This window comes from Python bivittatus, unplaced genomic scaffold (genome assembly GCF_059951505.1).
Source record: "Python bivittatus isolate LINGU-HERP-01145 unplaced genomic scaffold, Pbiv_v1 ctg000480_np1212, whole genome shotgun sequence".
NCBI classification, from domain to species: Eukaryota; Metazoa; Chordata; class Lepidosauria; order Squamata; family Pythonidae; genus Python; species Python bivittatus.
In genome coordinates, this window is record NW_028277075.1 from 71,775,927 (window position 1) to 71,799,909 (window position 23,983).

General features: G+C 46.6%; 1 protein-coding gene across 1 annotated transcript; it reads right to left on the bottom strand.

Annotated features, from left to right (window-relative positions):
• Nucleotides 1-4,322: 4,322 nt before the first annotated feature.
• Nucleotides 4,323-14,931, bottom strand: RTN4RL2 (reticulon 4 receptor like 2). The gene is made up of 3 exons (XM_007430253.3): nucleotides 14,426-14,931; nucleotides 8,794-9,269; nucleotides 4,323-7,759 (listed from the first exon to the last, which is right to left on the bottom strand). The coding sequence occupies exons 1-3, from the start codon at nucleotides 14,454-14,456 to the stop codon at nucleotides 6,944-6,946; spliced, it is 1,323 nt and encodes a 440-aa protein (XP_007430315.2). The 5' UTR covers nucleotides 14,457-14,931; the 3' UTR covers nucleotides 4,323-6,943.
• Between the last annotated feature and the right edge of the window lie 9,052 nt (nucleotides 14,932-23,983).

Consider the following 23,983-nt stretch of genomic DNA (forward strand, 5'->3'; position numbering starts at 1 on the left):
ACCTGTTGGGTGATTCATCTTTCTGTCAAGAGAAGAGTGTACTGTGTAAGTGAATGTCTGTTCCATACTGAAAACAGAACTTGCTTGTTCAAGTTGGTGAGGCATGTTTGTTCCATGAGTATAATACATTACTTCATAGGGCTGATCTTTTTCATCTGAATCTATAATTTGCTGTAGTTTAGCCTTCCCAACCCAGAGTCCTCCAGATGTGCTGGGACTAGAATTCTTAGAATTCGTAGGCTTCATGGCCAAGGGTCATGAGTGCTGGAAATATAAGGAATAGTATCTCCAATACATCTGGAGGATATCTAATAATCAAAGTCCATTGGATACAATAAACAAATAAATAATCTCTAAACCTTGTCCTGATCCACAGAATGTGCATTTTCCACAACACTGAACTTAGATCCAGATGTCTACACAGATATGCATTAATAGTGTTTTTCATACATTGCTAGAGTGAACTCAGTTTCCAATTAATTCCTGGCCTTAGCAAGTCTTCTGCTTAAACCCAGTTTAATTTTCTACATCCAAAGCACCCTACATTGAGTAATGCAGGAAAAATGAGAAAAATATTTTTCATTTCTAGCTTATCGGTTCAAATCCAGTTATGGGGATAAAACTGTTTGATCAATACATGTTTGCAAATTAAATGGCACAATCGGCACTGTAGCATTTTTGCAATTTGGGAAGTTTCTTTGTAAGTTGATCATCTGTACCCTTATTCAGAAGTGCATTCTGCCAAATTCAGGGCAGCTTTCACAAGGGCAGGAGATTGTAGCCTTAAAGTACAGGACAACCAGCTCTCTTTTGGGGGATCCTGAATCATTCTTGAATGTGGTGCTTGTGGCTTTTAATGCTGCCCACTCCTACATTAATGCAAGCCCTTGGCAAGGGCAATGCAAGCTACTTACATTGATCCAGTTCAGTGGGGCTAGGAAAGGAATAGATATCTTTATGGCTAGAACACCTGGCTCTGTTTAATTTCTTGCCATGCCAGGCCTTGCTTCAGAAAGCTCTCCACGATGGCACTTCGCCATCTGTAACCCAAAGATCTTTGGTATGCAGCTCTTGATTGATCCAGGAAATTTAGCGAGCCTTTAATACCCTCCTCCACAAAATGCTCAGAAATAACTCACTCCAGCGATGGTGACCTTGCAAATTCATTACCACGTCCCTCCAAAGGGCCGAGTCAAGATTATGAATGCATAAGATGGCATAGTACTACCGGTGGATTCCAGTTGCCCTTGTGGAAAAAGGATGCCGTAGCGTCCTCCCACTCTGGAGCCAGAAAGAGCTGCTCTCAGGAACTGGGATCTGCATTTCATCAGGATTCATTTAGAAAAATTAGGAATATCTGTATTTCAACTCCTCTGTTTGCAGACATATTGCTTGAGGACAAGAAAGGTCACATTGCCCTTGATAAGACTACATAGTCATTGGAGAAAGAGAGACTAGTTAATTCACAAACTGTTAACACTTTTTCAATGGGCCACATAGCAAACCCAACCTTATATCCTGTGCTTTTTTCTCTTTCTCTCTCAGGCACCCAAAAGCAAACAACATGGAAAGATCTGATCACTCTCTTATAAGCCTTTCTATATACACTATTTCCCTTTGAAGTATTTGGAGCTGGTCTCTTTTATAGAAGGGGCATGTGCAGACAGTAACAATATGTGTACATTGCATGTCCCCAAGATTACATTCCATACCAAGGTAATTCCATACACAGCTTGTTCTTTGAGTAAGTTATTTGATGTTAGCAAATCTGACCGATTAATTCTTTGGCACCGTCTAAACTCTTGAAGCTAGCCACAATGCTAGGGGAGAGCACTTTTATTCTGTGTCTCTGGCTTTCTCCGGGCTTGTGGAGTCTTCCAGTGTGGTTTTAAAGATTGCACTACCAAAGGCTTCCATTAAAAGAAATCTGAGCTTCTCAAGAAGCTGAAGTCCATATCCGATAAATTCTGCCTTTACGCATTAGAATTAAGGATGACCTGAATTCATGGATCGGAAGATTGGATCCGTTGGTCTTGGTGTGGTTCAGCTGGGAAGAAAGCATGTGCTATATGAATGGCTCTGATATTCATAAGTCTGTACAAACCCATGAATAGGTGGATCTACAAGATACGGGCTTAGCTCTCTATATAGAGGCCCCGGTTGGAAGGGAACATGGATTATTTCAGGAGCAGATGTAAGTTTATTGTGCAGGCACAGTACCAGGCAATCCCTTGGTTCATATCTCATCTGTCCGAGGCAGACATCATGCCTTCACCAGAAACTAAGGGTAATCCAGGTTTTGTTGCAAGGATTTTGTAAAGCTGATGTGAGACGATGCACATAAGGCACTTAGAAAAATGCTCCCTGTTGGGCACCAAAGACTCAACCTTTCCTGGCCCAAGCATGGGTATACAGAGGATATAAGCTATATTTTCCCATCTGTCTCACACATGCATATTAATGTGAAGTGGATGAGAAAACATGGCCTTCAAGGAATGTAGGAGTGGGGCAACTACCCAGGAAGAGAGATATCAGAACTTCACAGAGAGAGGAACCATTGGAAGTTTATCCATACCTCTCTCACCTCTACATCCCTGGAGCAAAGATAAGGGGACAAGATGCATAGGGAGATGGGAAGAAAGCCGACAGGGCCTGGAATGCAACTTGCAGAGACATGCCACATCCAGGATGGGGAAAGACTGGGACAGAGGAGAACGGAGTTCCCTCGTCCTGTATGGTGTTGGAAGGCTATTGGGGCCACAGTTCTAATCCATGTGTGATTTGCCTTACTACAGATTTGCTACTCAACGCTTAACTTGGGAGAGAATTAAAAAGCTTATGACCAAACCAAATGCATCCAAAAAAAAAAAAAAAAAGGGAAATTGATGGCTGCAGTTACCGGAGAGAGCAAATTCTCAATGTCTTTTGCACAAACAGACCACTGTGGACATAAATTGGTCTTGCACAAGCTAGCATTGCCCACCGTGTCAGGACTGCAACTCTCAGCTTTTCCAGCCAGTCCTGGCCTATCTGAATTGTGCCAGGCTGGGGAAAGTTGAGAGATTCCTAAGACGACACTTTTTTGTTGTTTTTCGTTTTGTTTTGGAAATGCTGAGCTTGACTATTCCAATTTATGTTAGCAGCTCATCACACAAGCAGATACTATTGGGGAGGGAGGGAGGGAGGGAGAGAGGGAGGATGAAGATTAACTAGGATACACTCGGGTTTCATATCCACAACATTAAATGTCTCTGGGAACATGAAATCATGTGTGCACAAGCTGTGGATGTTTGCATGCACTAAAAGGAAAGGCTGGGCTGGAGGCTCCGGGATGTGTGTGATTTGTAAAGATTCGTGCTGTGAGGTAGGTGTGTGTGTACATATCTTCTTGAGCTTTCATTCTCACATCCCAATCTCTCTCCCCCTGCTGCTCTGAAATAGCATCTGGGATAAGGGGTCATGAATATTTCACAAGGATAATTACCTGACCTGGAAAGACTCAGCCTGCTGGAGTCTTGCTGGCAGATTTAATGGCAGTTTCCTCCCGATTTACAGCTCAGCGTGGCCCTTACTGCAGCCTTGGCCTTCGTATGCAACCCCCTGCCAATTAACCCTAACTTCTGTTGACCCGCACACTCCCAGCAGAGCCCCTCAAAGTAACATCACAGAGGAGTTCTGCAGATCTTCCTGCTTGTGCCCGGCCTGACCCCCCCCCCTTCTCCTCACTCTTCCATTCCTAAAATCCTGGTGATAATCTGCTCTCTGCTAAACTCTTGCCCCCCCCACCAGGAAGCACACACATAGATATGTCTGTGCATGTGCACAGACACCCTGCACCTGTATGCTCACATTTAACTCTGGCTACTAGCAGACAAAGGCTAAAAATAGCTCTCTCTTCCAGCTCTCCTCTCTCTCCCTTATGTGAAGTTAAATTAAGACAGCCGCCCTTAGACTCGGAGGATACGTGCTCTTCCTGCCATTGCAGCCCAAGTGCCAACAACTCTGCCCCTCTTTCCACAGGCTAAGAGCAAGCTTCTCTGGCACTACCGCTCAGCCACAATTTCCAGTCCTTGGAAGATTATTAAGCACCAGAAACCGTGGTGCAAGCCACAAAACCCACAGAGCCCCCTGGACCCACAGGCCAGGGTTCTATCTCTTTTAGAAAGTGTTGGACCTCACATTGTTACTGCAAAACACACTATGCTACAGCACATTTTGAAAACACACAACAAATGCAATAGAGCAAATAAGAGCGTCAGATTTAGACAGTCTTCCTGCTGGCAAACATGGGGAAGGAAAGAAGTAAAGAAATGTAGTTTTTAGTATATTGTGTTGCCAAAAAGTAACAATGTTGGCAAATAAACAAAAGGAATCAAGCAGAACCAATCTCAGAACAAAACAAGACCAGACAAAAAAACCTGTATGGGAAATGCCAGCACAGTACATTTTCAAAGTAACAAGTCACTTTAAGGACAATTTCTGATTCATTTGGATTATTGGTGGCAGGCTTTCTTCTTTAGAATGAGAACAGTAAGCCTATGTATTTTTTAACAAGTGGGACCCAGACAGAATTCTGCATAATCAGAAAAAAAAGGGGTCAGGGAAAAACACTGTTATTCTGAACATAATTTTATGATTGTGAGATGGGCGGTGTCCAAATCTGAAATATAAATGAATAAATAGATAAATCAGTCCTGCCCTAGCAAGGCTCTGCATTGGTCCTGGAGAAAGTTCTCTTCTTTGCTAGAATAACTGAATTGACTTGAAAATGAACAGTGCCCCCACTTAAAGCTCTGACTTTTCTTAACACAGAAATCCTTGCAATGGCTTTCCATAGATGGAATGTTTCCACCTGACACCATAATAAATGGGCTGGTTTTGAAGGTGTTATTTTTGAGACCCTGAGTAGATGTCTTCGACACTGCTTCTTTCAGCTTGATCTTACTAGACTCTATCCTCCTCCTTTTCCAACTAGACCTCATATTTTGCAATACACTTCCAGGATAGTGCTATTTTCCCCATGGCTGCTGTGGGCCTGGCCAAGCAATGTCTGTGTGCCCAACACTTCCAACAACTTCCTCCCAAAAGGGCAGATTAAGGGTGACCAAAGCTTCAAAATTAAGGCATTTTAATAGTTGCATTTTGTACTGTGTAAACCACTGAAATATTAGTGTTTAAAGGCAGCATATAATTAGGGTACTAAGTCAGTAGTTTCATCTGATATGAGGGGGAAAAGACAATTTCAGTCTGAGTCTGCAACAATTATGCTAACCTGTTTGCTGACCAATTTCTAGTGTATTTGGAATTAGCCTGGTTAGGAATCTTCAGAACCTGTTCACTTGAGACTAGCTTCAGTGAGTACATTATTTTTAGGCATACCATTTTACAAAGTAAACATATAACTGCAGGAACCATTTGCATTATAGAAGTATACCTCAGAGTCCGGCTCATGTGGGTTCCTTCTAAAATGCATGTCCTTTGGCAAAGCCAGGTTACAGTCTTGATCCCAGGAAGAACAGCTGAAATAATGTGCATTTTGAATAAGTGAAAAGCCCAGAGAACTTCAGTGTGATCTTTTTCAGCAAACCAATGGTGTTGGACTGGGCGGAAAGGTATTTCAACTAGTACCAGTACAAGAATGTGTAGTGGGGAAAATGTGGATGGGAAAGAAGCTTTCCTTTCAACCTACCTTCTGGGTTATTAACCAAGATAGAATACTTAAGCAGTTTAGCTCACAAAACAGCGAATCGTAGTGTATTTCATTGTTCATTTGGTTGAGTGACTAAGTTGTTCAAGCCAAATCAAAATAGTTTAATAATCCTCTAACCAGCCATTGTGTTAAAAGGGGAGACATGGAGGCACCAGAGGAAAGTCACACCCATCAAAATTAAGACCAGTCTTTATGAATAAAGATCAGTTCACATGAGTTTATCATATGATTGCAACCTTTGTCTAAAGATTTAATTACAGAACTGAAGGGACTGCAAAAATCATTGAGTCCAGCCTTCCCCAGCCTGGTGCCCTCTTGTGTTAGATGACAATTCCTGTCAAACCAAGTAGACATAAGCAATGACCATGCTGGCTGAAGGTGTTGGGAGTTAGTTCAAGATGTCTGGATGTCACTGGATTGGGGAAGGCAGGTTTGCGCTAACATCTTGTCAATGCAGGAAACCCACTGTTGGAGTATTTGATATGGATTACGGAGAAGCTGGATGGTTGCCTATCTACTCAAGAGTCATCCACCAATTTCCGGTTTCAACAGCCAGTGAAGCAACCTTCCATTATCACACCCTTACCAATTAAGATGATCAGCATTACAATTAAGTGTGTGAATTGCTCCCCTGGGGTCCCTCAATTAAAAAACCACCAGATAATGAGAAGCCAAGAGTGATCATAGCCCCAAATTTTGATTGTTTTCTTTAGTTCTGGAAGAGACGCTGTATCCTTTAGTTGAGGGGTCCTATCCTATGAGACAGAGCAGGCACTTATATGCGTGAAAGGATATTGTTAAAAGAATTGAGGTTCTGAAAAAACAGGTCCTCATCCATTCCATAGTTCCTTCTCATGCACAGAAGAGACCCTGGCCCTGTAGAGGATATGGAGACTATAGAAGGTTCCTTACACACCCAAGAAGCAGTAGAATTTAACGAACATCTCTAGGAGGAGAGTTTTGCAACACTCTAGAAATAAAAAATGGGTTGCCCTTGCCTTATGTTCATGAAATATAACAGGTGCCACATAGAAAGTGGCTTCAAGTCTCACAATTGGCCAGGAAAGCAGCAGCAGTAACAGACCTAGTCAGTCTTCCTTTACCCCTGGGTTAGGGTGAAGGTGAATCACTTTGGCCTCAGCTAAGTGCTGGGTAGGGATCCAGCCTCCCACAGTCTCAAAGTTCCCAGACTCTACTAGCAATCAGTAGAGTAACCACCCTCCATTGTCAAAACTATGAAAGTTCCAACACAATTAATAGACAGGAAAGGAGAAATGACAGGAAGCCAATCCTGATTGCTCCAGAGTCCAGAGAAGAACAGGCAGTTCCTAGGCATCCCTTTTTCAGCTGACTTCCTTCTCCATTACCATAATTCCCCCAGTAGTCATCTTCTGTAGGGGGATCATACTTGGGGCTCTGGATGTCATTGGCTGGGACGTCCCTATAGAATGAGGAAGGATCAGCAGGAGGGGATCCTCCAAGGCCATAGAGATGATTAGATGAGCCATTGGGGTGCGGGTGAGGGCGAGGGTGTGGATGAGGGTGAGGGCGAGGATGTGGGTGAGCTGGTCCACTCTCCCATTCAGGCCTACAACTCCAGTCAAACTCAATAGGGTGATGATTAGTTGGAGGGCAGCCTTGAAAGACTGCTTCATTCAGATAGCGCATGTCACGTCCCTTGCGTTCTGCAGGAGAGGTACATATGACGTCTGAGATGGAGACATGTGTGCGCTGGAACCAGGACCAAAGGGAGTGGGCACAGCAGTCACAAGCCCAGGGATTGTTGTTGAGACGCAGAAACTCCAGGGAGGGCAAATCTGAGAGTGTTTCTCCAGACAGAGTTGTCAGGCTATTGTTGAACAAATATAGAATGGTAAGCTTGCCCAAATCACGAAAAGCCCAAGCAGGAATTGTGTGCAGGTGATTCCGGTGCAGCAACAGGCGGTCTAATCCAGACAGGCCACGGAAGACGTTCTCTGAGAGCTTCCAAATTTTGTTCCCATGCAGAAAAAGATGGCTCAGATTGGCCAAGTCCACAAAAAGGTCATCCTGGGAGGTGGAGGAAGAACGAAAGCTATGAAATCCTGCTTTTGTGAAATGGCTCACCCAAGTGGTCTCTTCTACTCCTAAACACTGCAGCCTAAATTCATTGCCCCACTTCCCCAGACTTTTCAGCTAACCTTCCCCCTCATGTTCCAAATACACTTTTCTCATGCAAGAGTCTGCTGTTGTGTGGGAGCCTAACATGTTTTTATTATATTGACCCCTGTTTTTGAATGTCTCACAGCACAAGAGAGAAACTTTCTCCCTCCACATGTAAACAACATTGTCTCGCCCAACTAAGGATATGGCTTGAGGCAGCGAGGCATAATCTGTAAATGCATTTTTACTGCTGCAGGGCCAGACTGCAGTTTCTCCACTCTTAAGCCACAGTGCCTGCGGCCGGATAGGTGTGTGGTTTTAGAGTGAGTTGCTGGCAGGGCATGTGCCTTTGGGGATGAACCAGCATGAAGATGAAAGTTGAGAGCCACCCAGTTTTTCACCAGTTTTCAGAAAAATTGGGAGGTGTGTGTGTCTCATATTATTCTCTTGGGAGATATTTCACATATTAAACCATCTATTTTCATATCATTCTCAAGAAACAAGTCCCTCATCCCATATCCCTGTTCTGCCAAATTAGCTATCTCCCACCTAATTTACTCAAAACCCAGAAGTCACATTTTCTTCCGGCTCCACTTTTTCATACTTCCCTAGCTGTCCTCCTCCATGTATAGTTTCAGAAACTTTTTGGGCAAAACCAAGCTCATGTTTTGCAAGAGCCCAACATCTTCCAGGTGGGAAAGACAACCATAAGGGATGGAGGATCACCTCCCTCTGCCCAACTACCTTCTAAAGAGGAGCAGGATAATTTGTGGCTCACAGGCTGTATATTGTTCCTTTCATCACGTTCACTTTACAACTTTTTGCCCTGATCCTGCCCATGTCTTTTAATCAATCATGCATATATTTGGAGTTTAGCCTTCTGTCTGAGAAAAGATTTCCCAGCCTTGCTCATACTAGGCCAGATTCAGCAATTTGCTCACCTGTAGGCAAAGTAGGTTGTTTTCCTGAAGATAGAGGTATTGGAGGCTGTAAAGATTGTGGAAGATGGTGTTTGGGAGGCTGCTAAGTTGACAGCGGTAAAGGTGCAAAGACTGCAGCCGTTCAAGTCCACGGAAAGTATCTGGTTCAAGAGTGCGCAAATTGTGGTTGTCCCCCAGATCCAGCTCCTCAAGAACCTGGAGATGGCGAAAAGTTCCAGGCTGGATGAGGGAAATATTGTTGGAGTAGAGCCAGAGGGTGATGAGGCTGGGCCCAAACATCCCAGGTCTTAGAGTCCCAATCAGGTTGTTTTGTAGAAAGAGGCGCTGTGCATTAGGTGGTAGTATCCGTGGCACAGAGGAGAAGTTATTGGCCTGGCAGCTAACGGTGGGTGGGGAAAAGTAGCAGGTGCAAAGCATAGGACACATTGAAGATCCAAAGGGTAAGGTCAACAGCAGGAGGAAGGTAGGAGCAAAGCCTGCAAGAGAAGGACATGTAGTAAGGCTCTTTGCTCTCCAAGAACCTGTGAAGGTGGAATACTTCGGTAGTGCTCACTCACCTTTGTCCATTGATATGTGAGCTGTTCTAGGAAAGCTAGATAGTACCTTACTCTAAACAGTACATTGTATTATCCCACTTATAGTAGCCTCACTAAGTACATACCAGTAGGCTCAACTGTTAGGTTTTCAATGACATTTTAAATGATCAGAACAGATTGGCAACATTATACTCTAGACAACTTCCTTTTTATAGATATTTTTTTAAAAAATTGCCAGTTACATATTCCAACTCTTACCTTTGGTCTCTGAGTACTGTCTATTATTTTAATTTAATTACAAGGGAGCCAAAAGCGCCCCCCCCTCACTTTCTAAGAGCTAAGATGCAGAGAGAAACATCCTCAGTCCTGAGATTCACAAAGGCACAAAGTTGGCAACCTTGCAAGGCATAATCCCACGTGAGAAAGCCCGCCTATGCGTGTGCACTTCACACACTTCAAGCCAAGCAAAGGTTTGGCTATGCATGTCTATTCACAGATGGTCTTACATGAGCACTCCCCATGCACGTGTGCATGGTTCCCTACCTCTGTATGCATGTGTGTGGGTGGTGTGACGTGATGAACGAGTAACACAAGCTGCCAATGCTGTTTCAGTAGTTCACACCACCTCCACTCAAGTCCTCTTCTCTTCCCACTCCCTCCAGCCTCCAATCTCTTTTTGACAAGCAACACACAAAAGCAGGAGTTTTTCAAGCTACCTCATCGATAACCAGAGATCTGAACTCATCCCTATTCTGATCAGCACCCTAGCCTTCCAACTACAAGAAAGTTCCTTCAGTAAGACACATATTACATTCCCTTTTATTTTTGTTTTAATACTTTTACACGAAGTACACTGGAAAAAAGCTCCCATTGATGGCGTGTGAGGTTCTCTCTACTTCATTTTAGGATCTTTCCCTTGAAATGGATATTGCGACTCCTCTTTCTGCTGACAATATTCAACTGAAATGGGGGGCCTGAAAAAGGGAATCATTAGTTGGTAAGTTATAAACTGGCAACCCCTATCTGAGGTCCTCAAAAGTGCTCCATCTGTTCTGTATCTATCCTTCTGCCTCTTGCTGGGCTGCAAGACTGTAAACTTAGGTCTTGTCCTGACCCAATTAGATGCAACATGCAAGAGGACAAGCCAGACCGCATGCACACTAGGCCAAAGGGGGCTCTCCTGCCAGCTGCCAGCAAGGTAAGAAGCCAGTGCCCCAACCCTGCAATAAGGGAAGGGAACCTGGTTCTCTGCCCCCCACTCACAAAACCACCTCCCTTCTCATACACTAACGGGGTGGAAGGAAACCTGTCTTCTTCACAGATATCACTTTGGTGATAGCCCTTTCCTTTAATAACGCAGGCCGATCTTCCCTCAAGGGAAAAGAGAGCCTGAGAGAAACAAAGCCTTTCTCTTGAGCAAGGGGAAGGGAGCTGCAGCTGCTAATGTTGACTGCCTCTGTCTCTGGACTCTTCTCTGGTGCGGTGGAACGGCTGTAACCCAAGGAGTCTCATCCATAATTCAGGCCTGTGGCTTTCGCTGGAGCTTGGGCAGAAAAAGAGGAGGGGAAGAAATTGGAAGCTTCTCCTCTCTCCCGATAAAAGCCCTCTGGCCTATCTTCATCATCTGGGAGAATGGAATTTATAGACATATCGGGACAGCTGCTGATGACCCCTCCGTCTTCCTTGTGACCCAAACAGGCCCACATTACTCTTTCATATGACATTCCTTTTCTAGCCTATCATCTCCCAGTCCATCTGAGATGACCCATCCACATTTATTTTTCAGCCTCCAGCCCGTTGCTGTTCTAACAGTCATCCAAAAATGTTTTCCTGGATTTTCTCAACACTGACAAAGGAAAACAAAAATCAAGATCATCCAACCAGTCCAAGCAGAGTGCACTGGATTGAAAAGTGATGTCATTAACCTATTCCTGACATACAGTGCAAGGGATGGCCCTGCTCCCAAGTGTAATTCTGATTATTTGTGTCCTGTAATCCTTATACAAGCCAAGATGGGCCTTAAAGTGTGCATTAGGCATTTGCCCAGGAACTGGTTCTATAGAGACTAAAATCCTTGATCCCCAGAAGAAAAACTTCACTGAACATTCATTAACCTTGTAAGATGATTTGAGTTTGCAAGTCGTGTTAAAACAAGCCCTTCAGCATCTTCCAGCTCTTAGCCACACTGCTATGATGAATTACCTCTCCATGGAAAAGGTGTAGGAACAAACTCACTCTATCGTGGAGAGCAGCAGCTTCTGACAGGGGAATCCTCCCCTCCCCCAGCTCCAGGTGTCCAGAATGCAGGGAATCCATGCATGATTGTCTGTCCTTCAGGAAGCCAGACCTTGGCATTACATCCTGCCAAGCAGACCAGACCCTTGGGGCAGTTGAATGGAAATGAGAAGACTCTGGAGCAAAAGTGCTTGAATTGCTAACTGGAGTCAGGTGTGTAATCCATATCTGAGGCACCTTAGAAACAACACAACGCTGTACTGAGGTGAATTGGGGCCACTGCTTGCCAAACTAGGAAGATTTAGTAAAATTAGTAAAACAGAGGTCCATCAACATGAGTGTGTGATTACACACTTAGACTGGCTCCATTTATATACTGAGATGTAGGACTAAAATAAACTCTAGCAGATGCGTTTACTAACCTAAGGAGGAAGGAGAAGATTGGCAAATGTTCAGTCTCTACAAAAGGACTCTCCAACTGCTTTAAAGTAATTATCTCCTGGCTGGACATACTTCTTGTAGGAAGTAGCACTGCTAGATGGAGAAGAGCAAAGGAATCAACATGTCTGTGTTGCCTTGCATTCTAATAGTGGTTTTTCCAAAGATCAGGTTAAAATATTGACTGGAATACTGGAAGAAAGAGGGTACTTGTGTCCTCCTTCACTTTTTCTCTCCCCTATTTAATAACCTGTGGTGAACAGAGACTGTCTAGTTCTCAGTCTTGCCAGTGTTGGTTTTGTCTTCATCTTCCTGAAGGAACTCTTTTTGATATCTGCCGCTTTCATTCTGAAAATCCTGACTATACTTAAAGGGTCTTTAAATATTTTTATTGCTTTCCTTGCAATAAACCTTAGCTTTGAACTCATCCCTGTCATTCTTCCCAGCAACATTTCCTTCATCCTGGAGTGTTTTAGTTGATGCCAGATCAGAATTCAGTATGTGCCAGTGGCTGCATGTGATAATGTGCCAGGGATGAGACTTTTTTCCATCTTCACTAGAACCTTCTTTAACAATGAAGAATTTGCATTCTCACCATCGCACTTCTATTCTTTGCCATATTTCATTGTTTACAACCTTTTTACAGTAACAAGATCAGCAACTGGAGGCTGTTAGGCCAGATCAAGTCTCTTCAGGAAGCACCATCTAATTCTCCAGTTGCTACTTTCTATAGAAAAGAGTGATGCACCAGGGTGGGCAATGGGCCGCTTGGGAAAGTGCAAAGAAGGGTTTTGGCTATCTATCACGATTCCATTTTCAGGGGAACTCTCATGTCCCTCAGGTCTCTGAAGAAAATGTACAGCTAGTCAAGACTTTACAAATCCATTTTCTGGAGTGCTGCTTTTAATGTTCCCTGAAGCTGTGAGGGATTTCTCAATATCCAAGTCATAGGTGGATCCTTGCATGGACAACCTAAACAGTTATGCTTAATGTTAGCAGAATCCCTCTAGGAAGCACACTAGGCCCATTACTAGAAGTAATCAGGTCCATCCTGAAAAGACCAGCGTAGATGGCTGAGGTGTCACCTGGTTTCAGTACAGCCTGTGGCAGAGGACTCTGGCACCAAATGGGTCAAGATAGGCAACAGCTGACCTCTGCTCTTAATCTGACTGGCGGGGAAGCAGAAACGACAACTCAGGGGTGGGGATAAACCTGGGGTTAAGATGGTGTTTTTGAGAGAGGCTGGCGGAAGCAGGAGTGACAGGTCTGACATGGCTGATGACGTGAATGAAGCCAAACTCTTTTTGCATCCATAATTTATCACCCCCCAAATAAGCAGCTGCCTGTTGTGTAACCCATTGAAGACCAGGCTATAAAAGGCAAGAAAGAGAGCTGAGCACAAAACCATTGGTGATATCCCTCTCCCCAGGAGGGCACTGCTGCCACCAGACACACTGTATCTAAACTCTGTTCTCCTTCTGGCACCGCACAGGCCACACGTTGTCCAGGCAGTGGCTGTCAATGCATTCGCAGCACCTACCATTCCTGGGCTCCTGCCTCACTCTACACTCTTCAGCTTTTTTTTTTTTTTTTTTTATGAATTCAGTGATGCAGAGCATCTTTCTGAACTAGGAAACCCACTTCGTGCACTGCGTCTTACATAAACACACCCTGTGACCCACACCGGCTCTCTCAGTGCTGCTAGGAAGTGACCCCCATCCTCCAACTTTACTTCAGGAATGCACACTTCACCTTCTCCGCGACAGAACCGACCGAGAGGAGAGCGGTCACGACCTCCACCGCTCCGGAGCCACCCTGCAAGTGGAGCCTCCTAGATGTCCCCTCGTTCTCTCTCGGGGGCTCGGGAAGGCTTTTGAGGCGATCCGAGGCGGCGGGCGAGTTCTCCCCCCGCCCCTGGGTCTACGCAGCCGAGGCGGAGAGAGGCGAACCCGCGGCCCTGCCCCCGCGCGTCGCTCCCGCTGCGGTGGAACGCCTGCCATAACGGCAGAGAGCGGATCCGGGCTCCGCCGTGATTTCAGAACGGCCCTCCCGGCCGAGGCCCGCAGCTCTCGTCTGAAGACCGCGCCCGGAGGCTCCCAACTCAGCGCAACGGGGCGAGGAGGCTGGGCAGGCTCCGGCGGCGGGGCAGGGAGGATCTTCCCTCGAGAGCCTTTCCGCGCTCCTCCATGGGCGTCTGAAGGGAGCAGGAAAGGCTCCGCGTTCCTGCCCCAAGTCACTCCGTTCACCCGGCTCCCTGTCAGCTCTTCCGCAGCGCTAAACAGCCCTTTTCCACGCGACATCCCGCCGCTTTCCCGCTCCACGCTTTCTCCCCCTCTCCCGCAAATCGAGCCGATCCAACTCCTCGCCCTGAAGAAACCATCTGCCCCGGACGTTGTACCGGAACGGACCCGGTTCTCCCTTACCGTACAGAGTGGGTCCTAGACGGAGCAGCATGGTGCCAAGCAGATCCAGCGGACGGAGTGGCAGCAGAAGAGTCAAAAAGAGGGGCAGCAGAAGCTCCGGAGAAGAATGAAGAGGAAAGAGCAAGAGGAGGAGGAGGCGGAGGAGGCGGGGACAGGGAGGGGCGCGGCGGGAAAGCTCGTGGTCGGTCGAATCCCTTGCGGAACCGCTCCGAGTAGCGAGACTCCCTAGCGAGGCTCCTGCCAGACGGGGCGCAGAGCAACCACTCGACGTCGAACCAGCTCTTCACAATTTGAGCGCCGCCCGCGGGAACTCATGGCCGGCCGGAGACGACCGGTCAGCCTCTCTTACTTAGTGCTACCCTCCGTTTCTCCGGCGAAAGCTGCCGGACGGAGGTTCCATCTCGGGGGAGCCGACGGGGAACATTGGCTCGGCGCACTTCCGCGGCACAGCCGACCACACCGCGAAAAGGAGGGAAGGACGCCAGGCGGCAGCGCCTTATTCTCGGGGCCGGCCCGGGCTCCGCCCTCTCCGCTGCTGCTTTAACTCTTTCCAGAACGGGAGGCCCCTCCTCGCCCACTCCCGAATAAGCCACCAGCGCGCGCTCGCTCGCTCGCTCGCTCGCCGGTCCGCCCGCCGCCCGCCCTGCATTAAGCACGCCCCAGCCCACGCGCCTCGCCCCTCCTTTCAGGCGTCATCGCGTCTGGTCCCCGGGTGGATTGAATTCCGTGCCCTTTTGTCGAAAACAGAAAGGAATGGCGTGAGATGCAGCGCCGCATATACATAACCTTTTGGTACTCAGCATTTATGAATCCGGTTTAATTCACGTTTCCATTCTCATGTTAGCTACTGACTCCACCTTTTCAGTATTGGACTGAAATAAGTCTGGTCGATTTCAGAAACTGCAATCCTCCTAACGGGAGCCATTCCCGCGCAACTCAGTGGGAATTCATGCTACTACTGAATGGGCTGGTTAACTAAAGTTAAGGGATCCTTGAGACGCAGTAGAAAATCCGAACATGCGCCGGAAGCACACCTGTGTCGCTGCTCCAAAAGCGAGACTCCTTCGCTCGGAAGAAGCGAAGGTTTGAAGTGAGTGTGCTCTGAATCCAAGCTCTAGCCAGGGTCTTAGGGAGGGGGTCGGGCCGGAAACTTTTCCGGGCAGAGGCCAAGTGAAAATGGGGAGGGAGGGCGGGCCTTTGGACAAGGCGCCGAATGTGGAGGAGAAATCTCAGCTGGAAGAGTCAGGCACATGCATGAATGAGAATACCCGGGTTTCCTCACCGAAAAGTTTCCCGCTACATCGCATAGACTCCCGCTTGTCCCACCGAAATTAAGGATTGTATCTTTGGGAACACTGGCATCGGATTGCATTACCCTTCCAAGTTTGGAGCAACCCGAGCTAGCGATGTCACTAGATGAATGGGAAGAAATGGAGGGTTCCGTTTTCCCAAGGAGGGATATTTGCAGAGCGCCTCCCCCTAGACCTCCCCACTTCGTTACCAGAAGACGGGAGGGATGAAGTACTGTAGCTGAAATTTAAGAGCAATAGATGAGCAGATCTAACAAATGCGTGCTCGTTTTTAGCGAGGAGCCGAAGAACCGTTTCAGGCGGCAGATGTGGAACCCGGGGCCCTCCTGATGGTGCTGAAAGACAACTCCCGAGGAAGGCCGCCTCGCCATTGGCCATCTTGACCGGGATCGCGGGAAGTTGTCGATCTATAGCATCGGGAGAGCCGCGGGTTCCCCACTCCTCCCTCCTGAAAATGCGAGGGAGGAGGAGGAGGAGGAGGAGGAAAAGCGCTCTTTCCGTGCGCTTGCTTTCCACAGTTGGTTACTTGTAACTTTTCGCATCAAAGTTCCACATCCGGTAATAGTCATTTGCAGCGGGCAACCCTAGCTTTCTAGTCGGAAGAAAACGCAGTGGGATTCATGCCCGGAATAGGTGTGTTTCTCTTCAGAACGTGTTTCTCCGCCGCTCTGTGGTAGAAATTCCCAAAGCGGTTGTCTTATGAAGAACAGAAGGAGCGAGGGAGGGGCTTCTCCTGGCATCAGCTGTCAAAGACCTGCCTTTCCAGAAAGGAAAATGCTCGCCCTTCCGATGGACGGCCTCGGTGCTCAGGCAGAACTTTTTCGGGGAGCGAGCGCTGGGGTTGCAATGCAGCACTTCCTCCTGCGGGATTCTGCGCGAATGGCAGGTTCGCTGATCCTGGCGATTATACACCGGCCGTGAGAGTTTAGCCGGTTCCTGCGTCAAAACCGCATCCTGGATTCTGTCATCTGGTTATCATATAAGAGTGTAGGAACCTATCCTTGAACTTCTAAGAAAACTCTTGAGACACGCAGGGCCCAAGGCCGGTGCGGTGCTGGGCTTAGAATGCCAAATTAGGACCCGAGTTCTAATGCGTCCTTAGCAGTGATATTCCATGGAGATATTATTTCTCAGCCTAAGCTACCTTTGTAGGATCCTATACGTCCAATTTGGAGCAGGACGGAAATGCAGTAAGCAACGGGTGTGTTCATCTGCCACACTTAGTCTTAACATAAGCGATCATATTTTAGCCAAATAGAAAGAAGCACACAGGCGGGAGGGGGATGAGCCCCAGTTAGAAAAAAATCACTCCTCTGGCTTGTTCCTTCTTCTCCTGATCCAGGCTGAACCGAATTACTCCTGGAAAGGTCCTGCATTATTCCACTTTTGACCCTGGAAACAAATAGAGTTGAGTTTCTCTATGAGAAGAGATCACAGGAAAAGAGGAAGCCTGGGTTTATGAGACCCTTTTAGCCATAGTTAGTCAAGCATAGATTATTGAATTATCTCACTTTCTGGGTTAAACTGGGAAGATTGTGTTTGCATAACATGCTAGACTAAAATATCGTTAATTAATTTGTGGTTCAGTCACTTCAGTGTAATTCTAGAAGTCCCCGACATACCACTATGTAGACACAATGTGGCTTACTTAATCATAGTTTAACTATCTGCAATGGATGGATTCACACAATATGCTAAAAGCACAAGTTAGCCAGGTTTCATCTTCATCCCCTGAAGAATGACAGGTGCTGGCAAGGAGGCCACCTAGAGAAACCCAGTTACTCTAAAAAGTAAGACACCCAAGCGTTAGAAGAAGCCTCAGAAGGGTGGGGGTGGAGAAGGAGAAGGAGAAGGAGAAGGAGAAGGAGAAGGAGAAGGAGAAGGAGAAGCAGCATCCCCGGTAAACGATAACCTGGAATAGAAGCTGGTGGAGAACTCTGCCAGCTGGTGGAGATCTCTGCCAGAGACTCCCCTGCCAATAATCTCTGCTCTCCCAGGAAAGGAAACAGCGCGCACCCACCGCCGCCTCCTCCTCGTCCTCCTCCTCCATTATTCAGTACGCTCGCTCCGGGCCAGTTCACTTGCCAATTTCCACGTGGGGCGAGGGGTGGGAGGGGGAGAGACGACAAGACGGCCGGTGGGGGGGAAGCTTGCCCGTCCCAAAGGAGAGCTGGGGGGTGCAAAGGCTGGGGCTGCGATCTTCTGACGCTAGGCGAGAGTCAATCTCCTTGAAGCCCGCGGGGTCAGGGAAGTGCATAAGGGGCTGAGAAAAGAGCAGGACCCTTGTTATTAAACCCTAGCTGAACTTGAGTTAGGGGTAGGCAACCTGGTGCCCTCCGTTTTGAGGGGTTGAGTACAGTTGCCCAAAGCCCCAGTCGCCATCCCCAGTGGGCGAGGTGAGGAGGGGGCGGTCCAGCCACATCAGCCGGATCCCTCTCCTTTGGTTGCTTGAGCCGAACGTCACCTCAGATCAGCCTCCTCTCCGGAGGAAAAGCCAGCCCCCGAAGCGACCTCGCAGGGCCGGTGGTGGAGGAAGAGGAGGAGAGGCGTTCTGCCGGCGCTAAAATGGCTTGTCCCAGCCCGGGCTATTGCGCTGGGAATGATGGGAGCGACTCCATCCCATCCAGAGGACATCGGTCAGGCAAACTGCTCCAGTTCCCGCTGTTTCTTCAGGTAGTGTAAGAAAAAGGTTTACAATAAGATGGGTAATTGGTACTCTTCCTTCCCATCCCCACTCCCTGACCGTCGCTGCGGAAACTAACAACTTGAACACACGCGCGCGCGCACACACGCGCTCCCTGTTATTAATCTGACTGGCGGGCTGGAAACCTGGGATTAGGGTCCGTTGAACTCAGCGAGACTTATTGCTGTGAAGCCCTGGGTTTGGGGTCGCCAGTTGGCTAGATCTAATGTATGTTTACTCACTAGTAAATCTCGCTAAGTTCAATGGGGCTTGCAGGTCTGATCAAGAGCGTGAAGTACAACTGTAAGCTAATGTAGCCTAAAAGTAAAAAGAAAAGCAGTGACATGACTGGAAAGTGAGGGACACTTTCCACGTATGTTGTGCGGCTTCTGAAGACTAAGGATTTGCGGATTTGGTCGGTTTGGGTGGCAACACCTGCACAAAAGCCAGCCAGCCAGCCAGCCAACCGCCCGTCACAATTTCCATAGACTTGAAATCCGGGCAAAACCCACAGTTTAGGCTTTACAAAAACGTTCGCTTCTGACCAAAAACCAGCCCACGATGAACAGCTTTGGTTATTCTAACTTGGAACACGCCAGGTTTCTTTTTTTTCTTTCTTTCTTCCAATTCGGGTGACAGAATGTACACGCAGGATCCTCATAATCTGCATTAAGTAACGGAGGGGTGGGAAAGGGGGAGACGAAGAACTCTGGGTGTAAATGACCTCATCTTCCAATGCAGCGGAGTGGGCCGCGACTGTCATTTATAGGGACGTGTGTCTCTGATTGACAGGGCTACGGAGGAGGGGGCAAGTCTGGGGCCCGGGAACGCACGCGCACACCCGCGCGCGCCTCTCGACTGGGGAGGATGCGAATTCGCGACCCCGCCAACAAGCGCCGGAGAGGAACTCTCGAGAGCCTCGGGAGGGCTGGGAAGGGCTCTTCTGTACAATCTGGCGCCGCGTTTGTTTGCCTCGCTGCCTCCGGAGTGAAATATCACAAGATGGAGAGACAGACGGCGAGGGGTGCGGGTGGGCGGTGGCGGGCGGTAGCTCAGGCTGACTCAAGGGGGCCGTCATCCGCTTGGCTGGCCATGTGCGGCTTGCTCGAGGAGGGAGGATCGCTCTCAGCCCGCACTGGGCCCACAACCAAGCTGGGCCCTCCAAAGTGTGGCATACTCCAGCCCCTCCCCCCAGCCCCCATGCTGCATCCTTCTCTCTTCTACTCCCAAGGGGGGTGGGGTGGGTGGGCCACACACTCTCACCTGCGAACTCCTGGGGGGGGGGGCAGTGACTCTCAGGTGTGGCGGAATTCCAGTTCCCAACACCCATCATCTTGGCTCTGGCTGGCTGAGGCTGCTAGAAGTGGGAGTCCAACCACATCTGGAGGCCCATGGTTCCCACCCCGAAAGACACTCTGGAATCCATCCGGGCCAAGAGTCAGCCTTGCCTGGCTGAGCAGACCATTCCGCACCCTTTCTGTCGCAGCAGCAACCAGCCAGAGGTCCCCGAACAAACTAGTAATCCGGATTTCTAATCTGTGTTGTTTCTCCCAGCTCAGGTGTTTGTCAAACACAAGCCTGTTGGTTTTATGCAGCCGGGTTTGGATTTTCTTTCTTTTTGGTTACTGATTGATATCCCCTGGGAAAGTGCCACTCTTTTTAAAACATCTTCCAGGGTGGCAAACCCACCAGATCTTGTGACAATTAATTCTTTAGATCAGTTCCATGTTATATGAAAGCATTTGTTTCTCTTCGTTTGCCAAGAACTTCCCTGCCAATCATTTTCACCAGAGGACCCTGAGCTACAGTGTTTGAGAGCATATGCTGGAGGAGGTGGGGGCTAATTCACTTATTTTTTCTACTGCTGTCAGTTTAATAACTCTCAGTGTGCAACCCCCACCCCAATTCCTTTCTAAATGACCCCCCCCCCAGTTTCTTGAGAGATTTTCGTTGAGGGAAGGGCTCCCTTTCACTAACCCCTCCCTTTAAATACTTTCTCCAGCTTTTCATCTTACCCAGAATTGCTTCCAGCATTTGAAAGGTGGGAATGTTAAAGAATTACATTATGATACTTGCTGCTTTAATTTCAAACCCTTCCCAAACATTCTTAAGAGTCATCTTTGAAAAAAGATCACAGCTTCATGGGATAGATTCCATGAACTGTTTGCTTCTCCCATGTTCCAAATATTTTATTCATAGGTGGTTACTGTCAATTTGGATAGAAGATACGATTTCCCCCCCTCTTTATAAGTTACCTATCTAGTTAGCGCTTTTATGGTGAATCCCCTCTTGATATGTGTTGCCAGGTTAACCAATTTAGAAAGCCTCTTTTGAAGCCCTTTATAGTCTGTTTAAATTTCATAATCTGTATCAATTCAGTTCCATTCTGTGCATTTGATCATCTTTCTAGCTACCTCTTGATATTGGGGTCATTTATGAATAAGTTACATATTTAATCCCAGAACAGATCCTTAAAAGACCCAACTGACGTGGTTTTGTTCATCCTCAGGAGAGTTCTGAGGAGGCAGTGGGGTCGTTTGAGGGTCTACAGCTACTCTTTAAAAAAACAAACAATAAAGTGTTTACTCAAAACCTACATAAAACCCTGTGTTTTCTGAACCACAAGCCCATTTTGATAAAAAATGTGTGATGACTTGCTATAGATACTTAATACTGCTATAGATACTTAATAATATAATACAATATTAATATTGTAGTGCATGCCCTCTGTATATAGGATATCTCATCTCATTCTAGGATTAAATCCTGAGACTGAAACAATGAAGTTTGGCTCAAATTAAACATTTTCTGTCAAGATATATCAAGATATACACTTTTTCAGAATTCATGAAATTTCCAATTCCTTTATCCTGATCCTTCTTTACCGGGCAATTCTCAAGGAAGGAAGGAAGGAAGGAAGGAAGGAAGGAAGGAAGGAAGGAAGGAAGGAAGGAAGGAAGGAAGGAAGGATTTCCATCTGTATTAAATGAATTTATTTTCACTGACTGTCCATGGTCTTTTCAGACATTTTAAAAGTTTTTTTTTTTAATGCAACCTAGATGATAAAACCTACACTGTTTTGGGGGGAAGTCCAAGATGTATCCAATAAGCAAGAGGTATCTCAATATTTGATTCATCTCATCAGTTACAGTGGCAGAATTACGCCACGATATTTGCTGGTAGTGGTTCTCAGATGATTTTGAACAATTCAAATTTCAAATAAATGCTTGTACCCCTTCAGTTGGCAACTGAGTGAAGATTAACCAAAAAGACTAGATAAGGAGCTTGTCAAAAGTGTTGTGACATATATATGTGGGCCTAAGTCTCCCTCTAGTGGCTGCTGGTAAGATTTTAGAATCTAGTCCCCACTTCCAGAGCGGCACCATCTAAATATAAATAAAATCGGATTCTATCTCATCTGCTGGTAAAACCCCAAAGTTGTGGCACCTTGAAGACTAACAGATGTTATGAGCTTTCTGTGGGCCAAAAGAATCTTCTAATCCACCTACTACTCTTTAAGGTGCACGCAACTGCTGCTTTTAATATCTGCTGCTCATCTCATCCGTCCCTTTTAGTTCAGTGCTGTCCCCTAAATGATTTCCTCCCCCAAAACATCAATACGAAAAGTTGCAAGGATGAGTCACACTTTCCATAAACACCCTCATATAGACTGACGTATATGTAACCCAAATAAGTCTGCTAAAATAACGAATGCATATGAACACAACCTTTCAACCACAGTCCATCCTAGATCCTTACTGCATGCTAGTTACAGAGGTATGTATGAAATTATGCATGTCCCTCTTCCACCCACATTGGTGTGCACTGTTTTCCTTCAACGGAGATTATAAGTATGTGGAAAGCCTATATTATGGAATAATGGACATTTGAGTGGAGTCTTGCACTTTTCTTGTCACCGTATAGGAGAGATCTCTGTCTTCCTCTCAAATCCAGATCTCTTAAAATTTTATATTATCTATCCTGTTGGCTATGTGGTTTAATTATGGGTGGCTTTTATTATTATAATTTCATAAAGAGCTCACATGTGTGGAGTAGACTATATTGCCTTCTAAATATAGAGCTCCCCTCGGTATACCATATCCAGAACTAAATTAAAGTAGCTGTGGACACGACCCTTTCACAGGCCTTCATCCCACACAAGCAGCTTCAAGCCACCCTTTGCTTGCCTTCGCTTCTGCAGATCTGAAAATACAGAGAATAATGCTGTGATGGCTGAACCTTTATGGGGGAAGAAGGAGACAGGAGTCAGATAGGGTGTGAGGCCAATGTTCCCATCAATGGGAGACCGCCCTCAAACCACCATTCCACAGATTGCCCTGAGCCAGCAACAGACTAACTTGGTTCCCAAATACAGCTGCTACAGTAAGATGGGGAAGGTTCTGAGCCCCTCCCAAACTGGCACAAAGCGTTCTGATGGAAAGCTTCTTACTTCAGACTCAGCAACCTGACAGCATTCCCCCCTGCACTCAGAGGCCATAGGCTGGTCTGGGTGTGCTGGCCCTCTAAAACTCCGCTGCAGCTCCCTGGTGATTCCACCAGGGGGCTACTTAGAGCCCACTCAAGCAAGTGCTGGCACAGGCATGTGAGCGAAAGAACATACGGTAACTGCTTGTACAACGCGTGGAGCGTGGAAAGGCTACTTACTTCTAGACTCACCGGTACAGTTAAGGCTTTTCCCTGTGGTGCTCTCAGTACTAAGAGAAGGTGACTAAGCAACACAACCCATGAGCCTAACTTAGCAACTGGCATCGCATCTGTTACAGATCAGTTACAAAAACTGAGAATAACCAAGGGGTCTAGGCCAGTGCTTCTCAACCTTGGCAATTTTAAGACCTGTGGACTTCAACTCCCAGAATTCCCCAGCCAGGAACTGGGAGTTGAAGTCCACAGGTCTTAAAATTGCCAAGGTTGAGAAACACCAGCCTAGGCTATGCCTTTGTATTCTAAAGCTGTGGTGGTCCAAGCCATTAAAATCAGGAAGGGGGAGAGCCTTTAAAATATTACTTGAAGGACTGAACTAGATATTACAGGGTAGTCTTTTTAGTTTGTGTGTTTGTTCATACCTACAACTGGATTCTGAATTTTATGTCAGGATGCCTATCAGTGAAAGGAACAGAACTCTCTTCTGTTACATCTTCTTTTCTGTCCGATTGCTTCAGGTGCAGATTGATTGTATCTGATTCTGGAGCTCAGTCTGAGGGTGGGAGATTGATAGGTAAATCAGCCTTGACCCCATTCAAATTTCTGTAGTAAGTTGAAAACAGATCAGGTTAATTTAGACCTTCAAATCAATTTAGAAATTGATCTAATCCAATTGGACCTTTTTAATCACCTCTGAAAATCGAATTGATTCCATCTGGACATTGAGTTTAATTCAGAAAAAGCGTGCTTGAGTAAAAACCTGTCATATTTCCCAATTGGTTCTGAATATTTTGCACTGATTTAGAGTATCTAGTTCATTGCTTCAAAGTCCTTTGGTGATTTTGTTCAGAAATCCAAAGCAAATTGCTAAATTGTACAAATCACTTTTGAATTGAATCTCCA